The 21,754-nt window shown below is 50.6% G+C and overlaps 1 protein-coding gene and 1 pseudogene across 1 annotated transcript; both read right to left on the bottom strand.

Annotated features, from left to right (window-relative positions):
- Positions 1–6,697: 6,697 nt before the first annotated feature.
- On the bottom strand, positions 6,698–14,301 carry LOC139839016 (uncharacterized). Its single transcript, XM_071829059.1, has 5 exons — positions 14,275–14,301; positions 7,493–7,597; positions 7,298–7,408; positions 7,076–7,204; positions 6,698–6,999 (listed from the first exon to the last, which is right to left on the bottom strand). Exons 1-5 carry the CDS (start codon positions 14,299–14,301, stop codon positions 6,808–6,810), a joined length of 564 nt encoding a protein of 187 aa, XP_071685160.1. The 3' UTR covers positions 6,698–6,807.
- A 6,060-nt stretch (positions 14,302–20,361) lies between these two features.
- On the bottom strand, positions 20,362–20,495 carry LOC127297841 (U4 spliceosomal RNA; annotated as a pseudogene).
- Between the last annotated feature and the right edge of the window lie 1,259 nt (positions 20,496–21,754).

Here is a 21,754-nt window from a genome sequence, read left to right as displayed (position 1 = left end):
AGCACTAGCATTGGGACTTTTAGCGAGTTTTTGTAAGAAATTTATAACTTCAGAGATGTGACAATCATCAAAATCTAAACCATTATGATCTACAGCAGTGGGATCATTGTCCCCAATATTTTGAAAAATTTCAGCAGTTTTATCACAAACAGTTTCAGCAGTTTTAGCAGTTTCAGGCAATTTTGCACGCTTTGCACTAGGAGTAGAAACATTGCCAACACCAATTATTTTACCATTGATAGTAGGAGGTGTAGCAACATGTGAAGCATTATCATTACTAGTGGTGGTAATAGTCCAAACTTTAGATACATTATTCTCTTTAGCAAGTTTTTCGTTTTCTTCTCTTTCCCACCTAGCATGCAATTCAACCATCAATCTAATATTCTCATTAATTCGAACTTGGATGGCGTTTGCTGTAGTAACAATTTTATTATCATTATCCTTATCAGGCATAACTTTCAATTTTAAAAGATCAACATCAGAGGCAAGTCTATCAACCTTAGAAGCAAGAATATCAATTTTATCAGGCTTTTCCTCAACAGATTTGTTAAAAGCAGTTTGTGTACTAATAAATTCTTTAAGCATGGCTTCAAGACCAGGGGGTACACTCCTATTATTATTATTGTAAGAAAAAAATCGTCTTTACGGACTGTTCTGTTTTGACAGATTCTGCATTTTATTTCGCATTGCCTCTTTTACTGCGTTGAGTGGATTTCTTTGCTCCATTAAATTTCAGTATCCTTGGTTAATGTCCAGAAGTGTTGGAATGATTGTGTCCTTACTGAACATGTGAATTTTTGATTATGCACTAACCCTCTAATGAGATTGCTTTGAGTTTGGTGTGAAGGAAGTTTTCAAGGATCAAGAGAGGAGGATGATATGATATGATCAAGAAGAGTGAAAAGTCTAAGCTTGGGGATGCCCCCGTGGTTCATCCCTGCATATTTCAAGAAGACTCAAGCATCTAAGCTTGGGGATGCCCAAGGCATCCCCTTCTTCATCAACAACTTATCAGGTCACCTCTAGTGAAAATATATTTTTATGCCGTCACATCTTATGTGATTTACTTGGAGCGTCTGTGTGCTTTTATTTTCGTTTTGTTATTTTCATTCTCTGAATAAATCGGATCCTAGCATTCCATGTGTGGGAGAGAGAAACGCTCCGCTTTTTCATATGAACACTAGTGTTCTTCGCTTTTACTTTTAATGTTCAATGGCAAAAGTTGAAAGCCGCTTCATTGCTATTTGATTGGAAACAGAAAATGCTTCATGTGGTAATGGGTATATGGTCTTGAATAATTTGATACTTGGCAATTGTTTTGAGCTCTCAAGTAGATCATGTTTAAGCTTTTGCATCATGTAGTTTAAATCTATTAGTGGAGAACTACTGTAGAGCTTGTTGAAATTTGGTTTGCATGATTGGTCTCTCTAAAGTCTAGATATTTTCTGGTAAAAGTGTTTGAACAACAAGGAAGACAGTGTAGAGTCTTATAATGCTTGCAATATGTTCTTATGTAAGTTTTGTTGTACCGGTTCATACTTGTGTTTGCTTCAAACAACCTTGCTAGCCTAAGCCTTGTACTGAGAGGGATTACTTCTCGTGCATCCAAAACCTTGAGCCAAAACCTATGCCATTTGTGTCCACCATAACTACCTACTATGTGGTATTTCTCTGCTATTCCAAAGTAAATTGCTTGCGTGCTACCTTTAAAAATTTCATTCCTTCTCTTTGCAATACATAGCTCATGGGAAAGTAGCATAAAAACTATTGTGGTAATGAATATGTCGCTTATGTATCTTAGTTCTTATAAGTTGCTTGTTGAGCGGTAACCATGTTTCTGGGGACGCCATCAACCTGTTACACCTTTGTTGAATATCATGTGAGTTGCTATGCATGTTCGTCTTGTCTGAAGTAAGAGAGATTTCTCATGATTAAATGGTTTGAGTATGCATATTATTAGAGAAGAACATTGGGCCGCCAACCAAAGCCATGTATCATGGTGGAAGTTTCAGCTTGGACATTAATCCTCACATCTCTTATGAGAATATTATCTGTTGTTGAATGCTTAAAGAATAAAAGAGGAGTCCATTATCTGTTGTCTATGTTGTCCCGGTATGGATGTCCTCAAGTTGAGATCTATCAAAATTGAGAAATTAAATGCGATCTATCTCCTTGGATCGTTGTACAGGTGGCACAGAGGTACCCCTTTGTGACACTTGGTTGAAACATATGTAATGCAATGATAATCCATGGAAGTCCGAGCTAATTAGGACAAGGTGCGGGCACTATTGGTATTCGATGCATGAGGCTTGCAACTTATAGGAGGTTTTATGCATAACACATATGAATTATTACTACCGTTGACACAATTGTTTCCATGTTTTCAAAATAAAAAGCTCTAGCACATGAGTAATCCCTGCTTCCCTCTGCGAAGGGCCTTTCTTTTACTTTATGTTGAGTCAGTTTACCTACTTCTTTCTATCTTAGAAGCAAACACTTGAGTCAACTGTGTGCACTGATTCTTACATGTTTACTTATTGCACTTGTTACATTGCTTTATGTTGACAATTATCCATGAGATATACATGTTGAAAGTTGAAAGCAATTGCTGAAACTTAATCATCCTTTGTGTTGCTTCAAAACCTTCTATTAAGAATCTATTGCTTTATGAGTTAACTCTTATGCAAGACTTTTTGATGCTTGTCTTGAAAGTACTATTCATGAAAAGTCTTTGCTATATGATTTAGTTGTTTAGTCATTATCTTTACCATTGCTTCGAATCACTTCATTCATCTCATATGCTTTACAATAGTATTGATCAAGATTATGATAGTAGCATGTCACTTCAGAAATTATCCTTGTTATCGTTTACCTACTCGAGTGCGAGTAGGAACTAAGCTTGGGGATGCTTGATACGTCTCAAACGTATCTATAATTTCTTATATTCCATGCTAGTTTTATGACAACATCTACATGTTTTATCCATACTTTATATCATTTTGATGCATTTTCCGGTACTAACCTATTAACAAGATGCCGAAGCGCCAGTTCCTGTTTTCTGTTGTTTTTGGTTTCAGAAATCCTACACAGGAAATATTCTCGGAATTGGACGAAAAAAAAACCCACGGTCCTATTTTCCACGAAGGGTTCCAGAACATCGAAGGAGAGTCGGAGGAGGCCAGCAGGGGGCCCACACCATAGGGTGGCGCGGGCCCAGCCCTGGCCGCGCCAGCCTATGGGGAGGCCACCCCCTGGCTCCTCCGAGGCCGCCCTTCCGCCTATATATTCTCCTCGTCGCGAAAACCCTAAGACATCAAGTCATATTCCACGAAGAGTTCCGTAGCCGCCGCCATCGCGAAGACAAGTTTCGGGGGACAGAAGTCTCTGTTCCGGCACGCCGCCGGGACGGGGAATTGCCCCCGGAGTCATCTCCATCGACACCACCGCCATCTTCATCGCCGTTGCTGTCTCCCATGATGAGGAGGGAGTAGTTCTCCCCCGAGGCTGAGGGCTCTACCGGTAGCTATGTGGTTCATCTCTCTCTCCCATGGTGTGATCTTTATGTGATCATGAGCTTTGTATCACTATTAATCTATGTGCTACTCTAGTGATGTTATTAAAGTAGTCTATTCCTCCTCCATGATGTAAAGTTGACAGTGTATGCATCATGTAGTACTTGGCGTAGGTTATGATTGTAATCTCTTGTAGATTATGAAGTTAACTATTATTATGATAGTATTGATATGATTTATTCCCCCTTTCATAGCTATTGTTGACAGTGTGTATGCTATGTTAGTACTCGGTCTAAATTGCAACGGTCTATTATGAACTCTAGAGGTTACTTTAATATGAACTCCGGATTCACTCTCCACGGTGTGACGGTGACAGTGTGCGCATCGTGTGTGATTCCTTTATGAAGTTGTGGAGCTTGTTTACTCCGGCTTGAGGGTGCTCTTGTAGCCCTACACAATGAATGGTGTTTGTTATCCAACAAGAGAGTGTTTAAGAGTAGCATTTATTTATTCAGTTATGTGATCATTGTTGAGAGTGTCCACTAGTGAAAGTATGATCCCTAGGCCTTGTTTCTAAGCATTGAAACACCATTTCCAACAAGTTCTGCTACATGTTCGCTTGCTACCATTTTTATTTCAGATTGCAATTACTACTTATAATCATCCATATTACTTGTATTTCACTATCTCTTCGCCGAACTAGTGCACCTATACATCTGACAAGTGTATTAGGTGTGTTGGGGACACAAGAGACTTCTTGTATCTTAATTGCAGGGTTGCTTCAGAGGGATATCCTTGACCTCTACCTCCCTGAGTTCGATAAACCTTGGGTGATTCATTTAAGGGAAACTTGCTGCTGTTCTACAAACCTCTGCTCTTGGAGGCCCAACACTGTCTACAGGAATAGAAGCGTGCGTAGACATCAGGGGACTGCGGCAACGCTGCGACCGTGGCGATCTTGTCGGCATCCATGGTGACGCCCTCCGCCGAGATGACGTGTCCCAGATACGCGACGGAGGTGGTGCCGAAAGAGCACTTCGAGTGCTTGAGGTATAGGTGGTGTGCAAGCACCTCGTTGAAGATGATGGCCACGTGATGCAGGTGCTCCACCCAAGATGAGCTGTAGATAAGAATGTCATCAAAGAAAATAAGCACAAAGCGGCGCAAGTAGGGGCTGAGCACGTCGTTCATCAGGGCCTGAAATGTCGCCGGAGCGTTGGAGAGGCCAAAAGGCATCATCAAGAACTCGAAATGACCATGATGCGTCCGGAGCACCGTCTTTGCGATATCATCTGGGTGCATCCGCACCTGGTGATAGTCGGAGCGTAGGTCTAGCTTGGTGAAGAAGCGCTCCCCGTGTAACTCGTCCAAGAGCTCATCGATGACAAGGATAGGGAACCTGTCCTTGGACGTCCGAGCGTTGAGGGCGCGGTAGTCGATGCAGAAACGCCATGTGCCATCGGCCTTGTACACGAGGAGCACCGGCGCGGAGGGGCGATGTCGAAATCCGAATGATGCCCTGAGCGAGCATGACCGCAACTTGGCGTTCGAGCTCGTCCTTCTGCAGCTGGGGGTAGCGGTACGGCCGTACGGCCACAGGAGCTGTGTCCGGTAGCAGGTGGATGTGATGGTTACAGGGGCCGGCTGGCGGCAAGCCCTGCGGCTCGTCGAAGAGGTCGATGTGCTGCTGCAGGAGGGTGGCTGGGAGGGGATGCTCTCCATCGAGGGCGGTCGCCGCCAGCTGGGGCTGAGGAGCCACTAGGGTAGGCACCGCCGACTCCCTCCCACCGGACGCTGCGGCTCTGATACCAAGTTGATAGGAACTAGGATCCTACCAGGCCTCGGCCTTAGGTTACAGGGGTGGAAGGGAGGAGGGCGAGGAGCTTGGCGCGAACGACGGCGTGATGGCGTCGTGGCCGCGCGGTTGAGGAGGTTTTGATGGCGCAGGGGAGGCGGTTAGGGTTTAGGACTCTGACTCTTGTGGGAGTCGGCAACAAATATGTTTATTGCGTAAATCCAAACGATGTTTATATATAATCTAAAGAAATAAAGATAACTTGGGCTAAGCCTCTAATTCAGCCCACTATTGAGCTTCCTCCGGCTGTACGTAAGGCCAGTCATAACACAGATTGGAGCATAAACATAGTAAGACAATTCGGTAACATCTGTGGAAACGAAGAAATCAGAAGGGGCGTACAGAAGTTCACATGGGGCTTGAGATGACACCAGTCAGGGAGGAACCAAAGGTCTTGCGGCAAGGCGTCACCCAAATCCTGGATGGGGCAAAAACCTTGAACTTCAGGGCATCATAGATTCATTCATAGCTACTTCCTAGGAGTTATCTCTGACTCTGAATAATAGAGCAAATGAACGACCATGAGTTGGGATTAACAAATATTTAAGCAAACTTTTGCTAAATGAACATGACATTGTATAATAATCAGGACATCCGTGGATCACACTACGGGAACCAGCGGAGGGGCCGACGGCCGGCGGCCGTCGGCACAGCATCACCTGCCGTCGGCCCACGTCTGTGCCGACGGCCGCCGTCGGCACACAGCCGTCGGCACAGTATCGCCTCGGCACAGACTGGCTCGCCGTCGGCCCAGCCTTTGCCGTCGGCACAGACTCCAGCCCGACGGTCAAACGACGCCGTCGGCACAGTAGCCGTCGGCACAGTCAACGTGGGGCCCGCGGAGCGTCTAACGGCCGTTAGGTCAAGGGAGGTACTGTGCCGACGGCCAAGCCGTCGGCCTAGACACTGCCATCGGAGGACCAGAGGCTGCCACGCGTCCACGCCCCTGCTGCTGTGCCGACGGCCAAGCCGTCGGCCCAGATGCTGCCATCGGAGGACCAGAGGCTGCCACGCGTCCACGCCCCTGCTCCTGTGCCGACGGCCAAGCCGTCGGCCCAGGTCCTTCGGCCCAGACGCGCTGCCGCCCGCTCCGCGCTGCCGCTGGGCGCACCCTTCCTGTGCCGACGGCATAGCCGTCGGCACAGCCCCTGCCATTTGGCACGTCCAGGGGGCTGTGCCGACGGCTATGCCGTCGGCACAGACCATACCATTTGGTTTCCCGCTGCATTTCCTGGCCCAGCACAGCACGCACAGCATATATAGCAGTAATATACATTCAAATGCATCACAAATGTTGCACAGCACATAATCATCATCAAATGTAGCAACAACATCATCGTGATACAAATATGTGTCATGTAGCACACACAATCATCATACATCGTCGACACATGGCACACACGATCGACGCACACCCGCTAGACACCTAGCTAAGGGAAACTAAGATCGGGGGGTCCGACTCGTAAATTCAGGCGTCCGGCCTTTGTCGAGGTAGACCGAAGTAGAACCATGGCCTGAACCATCGCCAGCAGGTGAAAACCCTGAAGCACCGGGAGAATGGCGGCCGGGGTGCATCGGTGTGCCCTCGCGCGACGAACCAGGAGAGGGTCGGTTCCGCGAACTTCCCGTGCCCTACATGTTTGACAAGAGTTAGCATCTTACACATGGGAAAGGAAAGCGGTGAGAACTGGTTAGGCACAGGACTTACCGGAGTCCGTGCGTAGTATGTGGCCGCGAAAGCTTCCCTCGATGGGCACACTGGAGTCGGCCCCGGCCTAGGTGGCTCCTCTTCCGGAAGTGCGATCCTCTCTCCAGTCTGGAAGAACGTCCTGACCGCCTGCAAGATAGTTTAGATGTCAAGCGCCGCAGATATAAAAAAAGGGGAGGTGGGACTTGTCATGTCTTCGAACCATAAAAGATTGGAACTTACACGACTCGTCGCCTCCTGGTACTCTTCCCAAGCCGCTCTCTTGAGGTCCCACTCTGCTACAACCGTCAAATAGTTCTCATAAGCGGCCGCGTAGGCGGCCTCAAAGTGAGCCTACAATTTCCAAGAAAAGGAGTCATGTCACTTTAGCCATTCAGGGATGAATGTTGGAAAGAAGATGGAAATGAGAAAACTTACATCCGTACGACGGTGTCGAGGAGGCGCGACCGGTGGGTCGCCGGCGGTGAGGGTAGACCTGATCTGCGTGAGGGTCCTCTGCGGCTTGATCACCCCACTAAGAAGCTGGGGAGCCGGGGACCAGGGCGGCGGGGCGCAGAGCCGCAGACGCGGTGAGCCGGCGGAGCAGGGGAGGAGGAGGCGGCGACGGTGAGGTGGAGGCGACGGCGGGGTTGGCGCAGGCGGCGGCGGCGGGGTTGGTGGAGGCGGCGGCGGCGGGCGGGGTTGGTGGAGGCGGCGGCGGCGGGCGGGGTTGGTGGAGGCGGCGGCGGCGGGCGGGGTTGGCGGCGGCGGCGGGCGGCGCGCGAGGTTGGCGGCGGCGGCGGGCGGGGTTGGTGGAGGCAGTGGCGGCGCGGGTTGGAGGAGGCAGTGGCGTGCGGGGTCGGTCGGCCCGGCACTTAACTAACCCTGGCTGTGCCGACGGCTAGCACTTTTTTTTTCTTTTTTCCTTTTTATTTCTATTTCTATTTTTATTTTTTCTTTTTCTTTTTTCCTTTTTATTTCTTTATTTACTTTTGTAGTGGTTGCTAGGAGCTGAGCGCGCGGGGTGGAGGAGCTGAGGGTGGCGACACATAAAATGACTCCGACACATAAAATGACGCCACACATAAAACGGGGCCGCCGGGACATGCGGTATCCCAGTTCCGTCTTTTGCAGTGGTTACTAGGACACATAAAATGACGCCACGCGGCTCCGCTCGATTTTTTGGCTCCGTTTGCTTTGCCAACTGCGCAAAACGGGGCCGCCGGGACATGCGGTATGGCCGTACCGGGCGCGCGGTTGCACCCGTCCGCCAACGCGCGAAACGGAAAACATTTAGCACATAAAATGACGCGTCCTAGACCTAAAACCATTTTTCCCTCCATTTATTGAGCGAAGGAAAGTGTCGCCCCAGTTCAAATCCGGTCAGTTTCCAGCGGATTCGGCGGGGCACCGCAGGAAGCGGGTGGGATTCCCAGATGGCTTCCGCGCGCATATGGCATGTGATAGGTGGTGCGTAGGAGGTATCCTACCGCTGCGCGGAGGTCCCGCGCGATACTGAAATGCGCACCATGTAGCTGCTTCACAAAAAAAAGCCCTTCCGGCACCCCGAAAATGGAAAAACCGTCGCCCGTGGTTCGGATTGGAAATCCGCGACCGGGGCCTTGCTTCCCATCCTAGGGCCCACGCACGTGCCAAATATGGCCTCGTTCCGACAAACTATGTGGTGAAACGGGCCGTTTCCTACTCATTTCCCCTAAAAGCCATAGAACTCCGGACGAGATAGCCCTGTTCGTGAAGGGTTCTCCAAGATAATTGCCGTATCCCAGTTCCGTCTTTTGCAGTGGTTACTAGGACACATAAAATGACGCCACGCGGCTCCGCTCGATTTTTTGGCTCCGTTTGCTTTGCCAAATGCGCAAAACGGGGCCGCCGGGACATGCGGTATGGCCGTACCGGGCGCGCGGTTGCACCCGTCCGCCAACGCGCGAAACGGAAAACATTTAGCACATAAAATGACGCGTCCTAGACCTAAAACCATTTTTCTCTCCATTTATTCAGCGAAGGAAAGTGTCGCCCCAGTTCAAATCCGGTCAGTTTCCAGCGGATTCGGCGGGGCACCGCAGGAAGCGGGTGGGATTCCCAGATGGCTTCCGCGCGCATATGGCATGTGATAGGTGGTGCATAGGAGGTATCCTACCGCTGCGCGGAGGTCCCGCGCGATACTGAAATGCGCACCATGTAGCGGCTTCACAAAAAAGCCCTTCCGCACCCGAAAATGGAAAAACCGTCGCCCGTGGTTCGGATTGGAAATCCGCGACCGGGGCCTTGCTTCCCATCCTAGGGCCCACGCACGTGCCAAATATGGCCTCGTTCCGACAAACTATGTGGTGAAACGGGCCGTTTCCTACTCATTTCCCCTAAAAGCCATAGAACTCCGGACGAGATAGCCCTGTTCGTGAAGGGTTCTCCAAGATAATTGCTGTATCCCAGTTCCGTCTTTTGCAGTGGTTACTAGGACACATAAAATGACGCCACGCGGCTCCGCTCGATTTTTTGGCTCCGTTTGCTTTGCCAACTGCGCAAAACGGGGCCGCCAGGACATGCGGTATGGCCGTACCGGGCGCGCGGTTGCACCCGTCCGCCAACGCGCGAAACGGAAAACATTTAGCACATAAAATGACGCGTCCTAGACCTAAAACCATTTTTCCCTCCATTTATTGAGCGAAGGAAAGTGTCGCCCCAGTTCAAATCCGGTCAGTTTCCAGCGGATTCGGCGGGGCACCGCAGGAAGCGGGTGGGATTCCCGCATGGCTTCCGCGCATATGGCATGTGATAGGTGGTGCGTAGGAGGTATCCTACCGCTGCGCGGAGGTCCCGCGCGATACTGAAATGCGCACCATGTAGCTGCTTCACAAAAAAAAGCCCTTCCGGCACCCCGAAAATGGAAAAACCGTCGCCAGTGGTTCGGATTGGAAATCCGCGACCGGGGCCTTGCTTCCCATCCTAGGGCCACGCACGTGCCAAATATGGCCTCGTTCCGACAAACTATGTGGTGAAACGGGCCGTTTCCTACTCATTTCCCCTAAAAGCCATAGAACTCCGGACGAGATAGCCCTGTTCGTGAAGGGTTCTCCAAGATAATTGCCGTATCCCAGTTCCGTCTTTTGCAGTGGTTACTAGGACACATAAAATGACACCACGCGGCTCCGCTCGATTTTTGGCTCCGTTTGCTTTGCCAACTGCGCAAAACGGGGCCGCCGGACATGCGGTATGGTCGCACGGCGCGCGCGGTTGCACCCGTCCGCCAACGCGCGAAACGGAAAACATTTAGCACATAAAATGACGCGTCCTAGACCTAAAACCATTTTTCCCTCCATTTATTGAGCGAAGGAAAGTGTCGCCCCGGTTCAAATCCGGTCGGTTTCCGGCGGATTCGGCGGGGCACCGCAGAAGCGGGTGGGATTCCCGGATGGCTTCCGCGCGCATATGGCATGTGATAGGTGGTGCGTAGGAGGTATCCTACCGCTGCGCGGAGGTCCCGCGCGATACCGAAATGCGCACCATGTAGCCGCTTCACAAAAAAAGCCCTTCCGGCACCCCGAAAATGGAAAAACCGTCGCCCGTGGTTCGGATTGGAAATCCGCGACCGGGGCCTTGCTTCCCATCCTAGGGCCCACGCACGTGCCAAATATGGCCTCGTTCCGACAAACTATGTGGTGAAACGGGCCGTTTCCTACTCATTTCCCCTAAAAGCCATAGAACTCCGGACGAGATAGCCCTGTTCGTGAAGGGTTCTCCAAGATAATTGCCGTATCCCAGTTCCGTCTTTTGCAGTGGTTACTAGGACACATAAAATGACGCCACGCGGCTCCGCTCGATTTTTTGGCTCCGTTTGCTTTGCCAAATGCGCAAAACGGGGCCGCCGGGACATGCGGTATGGCCGTACCGGGCGCGCGGTTGCACCCGTCCGCCAACGCGCGAAACGGAAAACATTTAGCACATAAAATGACGCGTCCTAGACCTAAAACCATTTTTCCCTCCATTTATTGAGCGAAGGAAAGTGTCGCCCCAGTTCAAATCCGGTCAGTTCGGATTCGGCGGGGCACCGCAGGAAGCGGGTGGGATTCCCAGATGGCTTCCGCGCGCATATGGCATGTGATAGGTGGTGCGTAGGAGGTATCCTACCGCTGCGCGGAGGTCCCGCGCGATACTGAAATGCGCACCATGTAGCTGCTTCACAAAAAAAAGCCCTTCCGGCACCCCGAAAATGGAAAAACCGTCGCCCGTGGTTCGGATTGGAAATCCGCGACCGGGGCCTTGCTTCCCATCCTAGGGCCCACGCACGTGCCAAATATGGCCTCGTTCCGACAAACTATGTGGTGAAACGGGCCGTTTCCTACTAATTTCCCCTAAAAGCCATAGAACTCCTGACGAGATAGACCTGTTCGTGAAGGGTTCTCCAAGATAATTGCCGTATCCCAGTTCCGTCTTTTGCAGTGGTTACTAGGACACATAAAATGACGCCACGCGGCTCCGCTCGATTTTTGGCTCCGTTTGCTTTGCCAATCGCGCAAAACGGGGCCGCCGGGACATGCGGTATGGCCGCACGGGCGCGCGGTTGCACCCGTCCGCCAACGCGCGAAACGGAAAACATTTAGCACATAAAATGACGCGTCCTAGACCTAAAACCATTTTTCCCTCCATTTATTGAGCGAAGGAAAGTGTCGCCCCAGTTCAAATCCGGTCAGTTTCCGGCGGATTCGGCGGGGCACCGCAGGAAGCGGGTGGGATTCCCGAGATGGCTTCCGCGCGCATATGGCATGTGATAGGTGGTGCGTAGGAGGTATCCTACGCTGCGCGGAGGTCCCGCGCGATACTGAAATGCGCACCATGTAGCCGCTTCACACAAAAAGCCCTTCCGCACCCCGAAAATGGAAAAACCGTCGCCCGTGGTTCGGATTGGAAATCCGCGACCGGGGCCTTGCTTCCCATCCTAGGGCCCACGCACGTGCCAAATATGGCCTCGTTCCGACAAACTATGTGGTGAAACGGGCCGTTTCCTACTCATTTCCCCTAAAAGCCATAGAACTCCGGACGAGATAGCCCTGTTCGTGAAGGGTTCTCCAAGATAATTGCCGTATCCCAGTTCCGTCTTTTGCAGTGGTTACTAGGACACATAAAATGACGCCACGCGGCTCCGCTCGATTTTTTGGCTCCGTTTGCTTTGCCAACTGCGCAAAACGGGGCCGCCGGGACATGCGGTATGGCCGTACCGGGCGCGCGGTTGCACCCGTCCGCCAACGCGCGAAACGGAAAACATTTAGCACATAAAATGACGCGTCCTAGACCTAAAACCATTTTTCCCTCCATTTATTGAGCGAAGGAAAGTGTCGCCCCAGTTCAAATCCGGCCAGTTTCCAGCGGATTCGGCGGGGCACCGCAGGAAGCGGGTGGGATTCCCAGATGGCTTCCGCGCGCATATGGCATGTGATAGGTGGTGCGTAGGAGGTATCCTACCGCTGCGCGGAGGTCCCGCGCGATACTGAAATGCGCACCATGTAGCTGCTTCACAAAAAAAAGCCCTTCCGGCACCCCGAAAATGGAAAAACCGTCGCCCGTGGTTCGGATTGGAAATCCGCGACCGGGGCCTTGCTTCCCATCCTAGGGCCCACGCACGTGCCAAATATGGCCTCGTTCCGACAAACTATGTGGTGAAACGGGCCGTTTCCTACTCATTTCCCCTAAAAGCCATAGAACTCCGGACGAGATAGCCCTGTTCGTGAAGGGTTCTCCAAGATAATTGCCGTATCCCAGTTCCGTCTTTTGCAGTGGTTACTAGGACACATAAAATGACGCCACGCGGCTCCGCTCGATTTTTTGGCTCCGTTTGCTTTGCCAACTGCGCAAAACGGGGCCGCCGGGACATGCTTGGTATGGCCACACCGGCGCGCGGTTGCACCCGTCCGCCAACGCGCGAAACGGAAAAACATTTAGCACATAAAATGACGCGTCCTAGACCTAAAACCATTTTTCCCTCCATTTATTGAGCGAAGGAAAGTGTCGCCCGGTTCAAATCCGGCCGCTTCCGGCGGATTCGGCGGGGCACCGCAGAAGCGGGTGGGATTCCCGGATGGCTTCCGCGCGCATATGGCATGTGATAGGTGGTGCGTAGGAGGTATCCTACCGCTGCGCGGAGGTCCCGTGCGATATCGAAATGCGCACCATGTAGCCGCTTCACAAAAAGCTCTTCCGCACCCGAAAATGGAAAAACTGTCGCCCGTGGTTCGGATTGGAAATCCGCGACCGGGGCCTTGCTTCCCATCCTAGGGCCCACGCACGTGCCAAATATGGCCTCGTTCCGACAAACTATGTGGTGAAACGGGCCGTTTCCTACTCATTTCCCCTAAAAGCCACAGATCTACCCCTATAGCTTTCTCCGTGTGACGGTGTAACAATGGATTTTTTTATTTGCTTTGGTTTGTTTAGGACATATGTACATGGGAAACCATAGGTTGGGCTTACTTTACCATAAAATAGGCTCCATTTTAGCCGTACCAGAGTTTGCACATACAGATCCCGGATTTTCACCAAGTGCTGGCCCATGTCTGCGAAAATCGTCAACGCCGGGTACATGCAAGGTTAGCCAAACCCTACATCACACTTGTGCACATATGCTAGGGACATATGCAAGTTTTTAAGCGGTTCCGACGCTCCGCCGATCTCTATCTTCGGAAACCCTAGGCGGGGACCCCGCAGATCTACCCCTATAGCTTTCTCCGTGTGACGGTGTAACAATGGATTTTTTTATTTGCTTTGGTTTGTTTAGGACATATGTACATGGGAAACCATAGGTTGGGCTTACTTTACCATAAAATAGGCTCCATTTTAGCCGTACCAGAGTTTGCACATACGGATCCCGGATTTTCACCAAGTGCTGGCCCATATCTGCGAAAATCGTCAACGCCGGGTACATGCAAGGTTAGCCAAACCCTACATCACACTTGTGCACATATGCTAGGGACATATGCAAGTTTTTAAGCGGTTCCGACGCTCCGCCGATCTCGTATCTTCTGAAACCCTAGGGCGGGGACCCCGCAGATCTACCCCTATAGCTTTCTCCGTGTGACGGTGTAACAATGGATTTTTTTATTTGCTTTGGTTTGTTTAGGACATATGTACATGGGAAACCATAGGTTGGGCTTACTTTACCATAAAATAGGCTCCATGTAATCCGTCCCGGGAGTATGCACATTACCAACCTGGATTTTCAACAAGTGCTGGCCCATGTCTGCGAAAATCGTCAACGCCGGGTACATGCAAGGTTAGCCAAACCCTACATCACACTTGTGCACATATGCTAGGGACATATGCAAGTTTTTAAGCGGTTCCGACGCTCCGCTGATCTCGTATCTTCGGAAACCCTAGGGCGGGGACCCCGCAGATCTACCCCTATAGCTTTCTCCGTGTGACGGTGTAACAATGGATTTTTTTATTTGCTTTGGTTTGTTTAGGACATATGTACATGGGAAACCATAGGTTGGGCTTACTTTACCATAAAATAGGCTCCATTTTAGCCGTACTCAGGAGTTTGCACATACGTATCCCGGATTTTCACCAAGTGCCGGCCCATGTCTGCGAAAATCGTCAACGCCGGTACATGCAAGGTTAGCCAAACCCTACATCACACTTGTGCACATATGCTAGGGACATATGCAAGTTTTTAAGCGGTTCCGACGCTCCGCCGATCTGTATCTTCGGAAACCCTAGGCGGGGACCCCGCAGATCTACCCCTATAGCTTTCTCCGTGTGACGGTGTAACAATGGATTTTTTTATTTGCTTTGGTTTGTTTAGGACATATGTACATGGGAAACCATAGGTTGGGCTTACTTTACCATAAAATAGGCTCCATTTTAGCCGTACCAGGAGTTTGCACATACAGATCCTGGATTTTCACCAAGTGCTGGCCCATGTCTGCGAAAATCGTCAACGCCGGGTACATGCAAGGTTAGCCAAACCCTACATCACACTTGTGCACATATGCTAGGGACATATGCAAGTTTTTAAGCGGTACCGACGCTCCGCCGATCTGTATCTTCGGAAACCCTAGGGCGGGGACCCCGCAGATCTACCCCTATAGCTTTCTCCGTGTGACGGTGTAACAATGGATTTTTTTATTTGCTTTGGTTTGTTTAGGACATATGTACATGGGAAACCATAGGTTGGGCTTACTTTACCATAAAATAGGCTCCATTTTAGCCGTACCAGAGTTTGCACATACGTATCCCGGATTTTCACCAAGTGCCGGCCCATGTCTGCGAAAATCGTCAACGCCGGGTACATGCAAGGTTAGCCAAACCCTACATCACACTTGTGCACATATGCTAGGGACATATGCAAGTTTTTAAGCGGTTCCGACGCTCCGCCGATCTGTATCTTCGGAAACCCTAGGGCGGGGACCCCTAGATCTACCCCTATAGCTTTCTCCGTGTGACGGTGTAACAATGGATTTTTTTATTTGCTTTGGTTTGTTTAGGACATATGTACATGGGAAACCATAGGTTGGGCTTACTTTACCATAAAATAGGCTCCATTTTAGCCGTACCAGGAGTTTCCACATACAGATCCTGGATTTTCACCAAGTGCCGGCCCATGTCTGCGAAAATCGTCAACGCCGGGTACATGCAAGGTTAGCCAAACCCTACATCACACTTGTGCACATATGCTAGGGACATATGCAAGTTTTTAAGCGGTTCCGACGCTCCGCTGATCTGTATCTTCGGAAACCCTAGGGCGGGGACCCCGCAGATCTACCCCTATAGCTTTCTCCGTGTGACGGTGTAACAATGGATTTTTTTATTTGCTTTGGTTTGTTTAGGACATATGTACATGGGAAACCATAGGTTGGGCTTACTTTACCATAAAATAGGCTCCATTTTAGCCGTACCAGGAGTTTGCACATACGTATCCCGGATTTTCACCAAGTGCTGGCCCATGTCTGCGAAAATCGTCAACGCCGGGTACATGCAAGGTTAGCCAAACCCTACATCACACTTGTGCACATATGCTAGGGACATATGCAAGTTTTTAAGCGGTTCCGACGCTCCGCCGATCTCGTATCTTCTGAAACCCTAGGGCGGGGACCCCGCAGATCTACCCCTATAGCTTTATCCGTGTGACGGTGTAACAATGGATTTTTTATTTGCTTTGGTTTGTTTAGGACATATGTACATGGGAAACCATAGGTTGGGCTTACTTTACCATAAAATAGGCTCCATTTTAGCCGTAGCAGGTGTTTGCACATAACGATCCAGGATTTTAACCAAGTGCTGGCCCATGTCTGCGAAAATCGTCAACGCCGGGTACATGCAAGGTTAGCCAAACCCTACATCACACTTGTGCACATATGCTAGGGACATATGCAAGTTTTTAAGCGGTTCCGACGCTCCGCCGATCTGTATCTTCGGAAACCCTAGGGCGGGGACCCCGCAGATCTACCCCTATAGCTTTCTCCGTGTGACGGTGTAACAATGGATTTTTTTATTTGCTTTGGTTTGTTTAGGACATATGTACATGGGAAACCATAGGTTGGGCTTACTTTACCATAAAATAGGCTCCATTTTAGCCGTACCAGAGTTTGCACATACGTATCCCGGATTTTCACCAAGTGCTGGCCCATGTCTGCGAAAATCGTCAACGCCGGGTACATGCAAGGTTAGCCAAACCCTACATCACACTTGTGCACATATGCTAGGGACATATGCAAGTTTTTAAGCGGTTCAGACGCTCCGCTGATCTGTATCTTCTTAAAGCGTTGGTGTGTGTCCGAGATTATCTACCCCTATAGCTTTCTCCGTGTGACGGTGTAACAATGGATTTTTTTATTTGCTTTGGTTTGTTTAGGACATATGTACATGGGAAACCATAGGTTGGGCTTACTTTACCATAAAATAGGCTCCATTTTAGCCGTACCAGGAGTTTGCACATACAGCATCCCGGATTTTCACCAAGTGTCTTGGCCCATGTCTGCGAAAATCGTCAACGCCGGTACATGCAAGGTTAGCCAAACCCTACATCACACTTGTGCACATATGCTAGGGACATATGCAAGTTTTTAAGCGGTTCCGACGCTCCGCTGATCTGTATCTTCGGAAACCCTAGGGCGGGGACCCCGCAGATCTACCCCTATAGCTTTCTCCGTGTGACGGTGTAACAATGGATTTTTTTATTTGCTTTGGTTTGTTTAGGACATATGTACATGGGAAACCATAGGTTGGGCTTACTTTACCATAAAATAGGCTCCATTTTAGCCGTACTGTGAGTTTGCACATACAGATCCTGGATTTTCACCAAGTGCTGGCCCATGTCTGCGAAAATCGTCAACGCCGGGTACATGCAAGGTTAGCCAAACCCTACATCACACTTGTGCACATATGCTAGGGACATATGCAAGTTTTTAAGCGGTTCCGACGCTCCGCTGATCTGTATCTTCGGAAACCCTAGGGCGGGGACCCCGCAGATCTACCCCTATAGCTTTCTCCGTGTGACGGTGTAACAATGGATTTTTTTATTTGCTTTGGTTTGTTTAGGACATATGTACATGGGAAACCATAGGTTGGGCTTACTTTACCATAAAATAGGCTCCATTTTAGCCGTACTGTGAGTTTGCACATACAGATCCCTGGATTTTCACCAAGTGCCGCCCATGTCTGCGAAAATCGTCAACGCCGGTACATGCAAGGTTATCCAAACCCTACATCACACTTGTGCACATATGCTAGGGACATATGCAAGTTTTTAAGCGGTTCCGACGCTCCGCTGATCTGTATCTTCGGAAACCCTAGGGCGGGGACCCCGCAGATCTACCCCTATAGCTTTCTCCGTGTGACGGTGTAACAATGGATTTTTTTATTTGCTTTGGTTTGTTTAGGACATATGTACATGGTAAACCATAGGTTGGGCTTACTTTACCATAAAACAGGCTCCATTTTAGCCGTACTGTGAGTTTGCACATACAGATCCTAGATTTTCACCAAGTGCTGGCCCATGTCTGCGAAAATCGTCAACGCCGGGTACATGCAAGGTTAGCCAAACCCTACATCACACTTGTGCACATATGCTAGGGACATATGTAAGTTTTTAAGCGGTTCCGACGCTCCGCTGATCTGTATCTTCGGAAACCCTAGGGCGGGGACCCCGCAGATCTACCCCTATAGCTTTCTCCGTGTGACGGTGTAACAATGGATTTTTATTTGCTTTGGTTTGTTTAGGACATATGTACATGGGAAACCATAGGTTGGGCTTACCAGGAGTTTCCACATACGTATCCTGGATTTTACCCCTATAGTCTATAATCTGCCTGAGTTTTGGGACCATTCCCACCCTCCGATGCTCGATTTCTGACGACACACAATAATGATACACTTAAGAACTTGAGACCCACACACGTAACTAGACCCACACACAAACCAAAACACTTAAAGAACTAGACCACACACAAACCAAAGCACTTAAAGAACTACACCCACACACGAAGCAAAGCACTTAAAAACTACACTACTAACACACAAACCAAAACACTTAAAAAACTAAACCCACACACGAACAAAGCACTTAACACTGGGTCGACACGTGACCCGTTAGACACATGGACTCGACACACACACATACTAATCAGTTCTCGAAATCTTCGTCCTCGCTAGGGGTGTCCTCTGAAGCGGTACTTGAGAGGTACGAAAACCACCGTTCATCATTTTCCCCCCATGTCGACGCCTCTCCTTTGGCGTACTCCGCGTCATATTCGGCCCTCCTCTGCCGCTTTCCCGCCCTCCTCTCTCTCCTGTACGCCGCTTCTACTTCCATAATGCGCGCGTGGCCGCGACGTCTCCGGGATGGTCTCTGCGCCACTGTGCCATGAACTGCTCGTCCGCCTCGGTGGTATCAATCCGCCGCTGGCCATCTCTGAACCGCTGCGCTTCACCCTCTGAGCGAAGTAGCGGCTCAGTAGAGAGACTCTCGGCTTCCGCCATAGACCTGACCTCCGGGAAGTTCAATTCGTGGCGCGACCGGCCAAACCTCCAAGCCGCAACGTCGTATGCGCGGGCAGCAGCCTCCTTCGTGTAGAAGGTGCCGAGCCACACACGCACACCACCGGCGGAGATTTCGGACGCGAAATGGCCCGCAGCCCGCTGGCGAACGCCGATGAAGCCCGTGTTGCTACGGCGACGAGGAGCCATCTCGACGGCAGCTGAGCTCAGAGGATTCTGTGGTGTTTTTTGGATGAGAGAGTTGATGAGGAGAGAAATGTTGTTGCTGATGTTAGTGTTGAAAAGACATGGCTATATATAGGACGACGAGGGCTGAAACGGCGGGAATAATTGGCGGGAGAGAATGGGCGCGAGAAGAATGGCGGGAGGGAAGGAGGGGGAAAAATGGCGGGAACCTGTGCCGACGGCCTGGCCGTCGGCCTACATAGGAAGTGGCGCGAAAAAATGGCGCGAATAAGGGCGGGAAGAAGGAAAATTTGGCGGGGAAGCTGTGCCGACGGCCTGGCCGTCGGCCCACTTCACGCCGTTTGCCACCTGCTGACGCCGTTGTCGGTGGCTGTCTGTGGCCCCACCATATGACAATGTGCCGACGGCTAGGCTACGTGCCGTCGGCACAGATAGTGTTTGTGCCGACGGCCAAAGTGTGCCGACGGCGGCCGTCGGTCCTGGTGGTTCTGTGCCGACGGCCAGGCTGTGCCGACGGCTACTTTGCTGGGCTGACGGCGAGCGAGGCTGTGCCGACGGCGGCCGTCGGCACAGATTCTGGCCGTCGGCACGTCGGCGGGTTCCCGTAGTGTCAATAGATTTGCCAACGGCTGAGAAATTGTTAAACTCAGCGGAAAAAAAATATCTATGGCTTTCAACATAGGAATTTAGGGAAGACTAAGGAGTAATAGAGGCCTTAGATGAAAATCATTTTTAGCATACATGATACATCTTGCAGAAACTACTGTACCTAGCTTGTGATCAAAGAGCCTCCGACGACCACGGCTCCATCCACGAGGAGACCACTTTCGTGCCTAGTATGCATGAATCGTTTCCCACGCTTGCGCATACGCGTTTTGGTTTTATTCTTGACAAAACTGACCTCAGAACCGCTCTACATCGATTGGCAGCAATAACTTCTAAAGTTTCAGCATGTGAGCCTAGAGTTTCAAAAACTAATCTCACTTTAATCAAATTGTTCAAAAATCCATAATACATTTTAAGAACCCCTAAGAAACACATACAGAGTATTACAAATTTCGATGGGCAAGTAATAAATATTTAATTTATGAATTGTAGGGCTTTACCCTCTCCGAAGAGAGGGAGCCCTTTCAGAAATTCTCAGTGGCCCCGGAGGGCCAAAGAGGGGGTTTGGAAATAGTTTTCAACCAGCAATTGACGCGCCTCGGTATAACCTCACTAGCTGCGTCATTGCCCCAAGCGCAAAGATGCCTTCTACCGTGCGTCCACCTCCCGTTTTTATACCCAGCTTCACCTGTCCCGCTCCAGTCGCCAACCGAGGTGGGACAAAAGAAACTCAACAACCGGAGAACACAGCTGCGCACAGGCACAGCTCGCTCTTCTCATGGGCCGGTAATGTGGACATGGAAGCCCACTATCGGGCCGTCTTGCTATCTTGCGCTAATCGTAGTGCTATGCTACTAGGCGCGTCCAAAACAGAAAAGGGCGAAAAAAAATTACCCGCATACAGCGACCCGCCGCCGCCGCCTCCGCCTCCCTCGCTGCCTCCCGCCGGCACCAGCCGCAAGAGCACTGCCGCCTGGACTGTTCCCCGTCTCCTCCAGGCGAGAGATTGCTCGCCGCGGCTGCTCTGTATCGAGTCCGACGCCGCCTCCAGCCCGGAGTTGTCTGCACCCAGCTTGCCGCCTCCGGCCCGAGCACCTCCTCCCGCCCTACAAGCTTCTCCAAATCCGAGCGCGCCTTCTACAGCCCAAGCACGCCCTCCAGCCGAGCACCAGCCAGGAGCTCCACCGCTCTCTCCCTCGGTGAGCTGCCGACCTACTCACTGATATATGCCACTGTAACCTTAGAGCATCTCCACTCGTTGGCGCTCCTCACGTCCAAATCCGGCGAAAGTTTCGTCCGGATTGGAGGAAAATTAGGCCTGGGAAGCGCCGAAGTTCCAGCCGTCCCCCCGGCAGGACACCCCCAACTTGGGGCATTTGACATATTTCAATCAAATTCGACATAAAATTTAACAAGTTCGGCGAACAAGATTCAAAAAATTGCTGAAACAAATTGGGCGAAAATCAGTACAATGTTTAACAAGTGCTGAAACAAATGAAGCACACAATTTCACAAGTTTTGAAACAAATAAATAAAGACACACTAGTTGGCGTCGGCGTTGGCGTTGCCTCGGAGCGTCCATATCTTCTCGCATGAGCTCGACGAACATCTGCTCCTCCTCTTCGTCTGAGTCCATGGTCGGCGACGCAAATGGACGAACACCTGACGGGCGTGGTCGAGGCAACCCGAGCCGCGAGCGATGAGGAGTAGGCCAAAGTCGCAAAACAGGCCGGCGGAGGAGCAGCCAGATAGGCCTCCGTCGAAAGACGGCGGAATATAGGCAGGTGGAGAAGGAGGGACGGCGGAATCTGGGCAACAAGCCGGCGGGGTGGTGCCGGCGGCGAGAGAGATACGAGGGGTGGGGAAGATTTTGAGCGAGGTGGCGGTGGGGTTCGTGTGTCG

Source organism: Lolium perenne, chromosome 4, assembly GCF_019359855.2.
Source record: "Lolium perenne isolate Kyuss_39 chromosome 4, Kyuss_2.0, whole genome shotgun sequence".
In the NCBI taxonomy this organism is placed as follows: Eukaryota; Viridiplantae; Streptophyta; class Magnoliopsida; order Poales; family Poaceae; genus Lolium; species Lolium perenne.
Note: the sequence above shows the minus strand (reverse complement) of the source record. Positions and strands in the feature narration are given on the sequence as shown.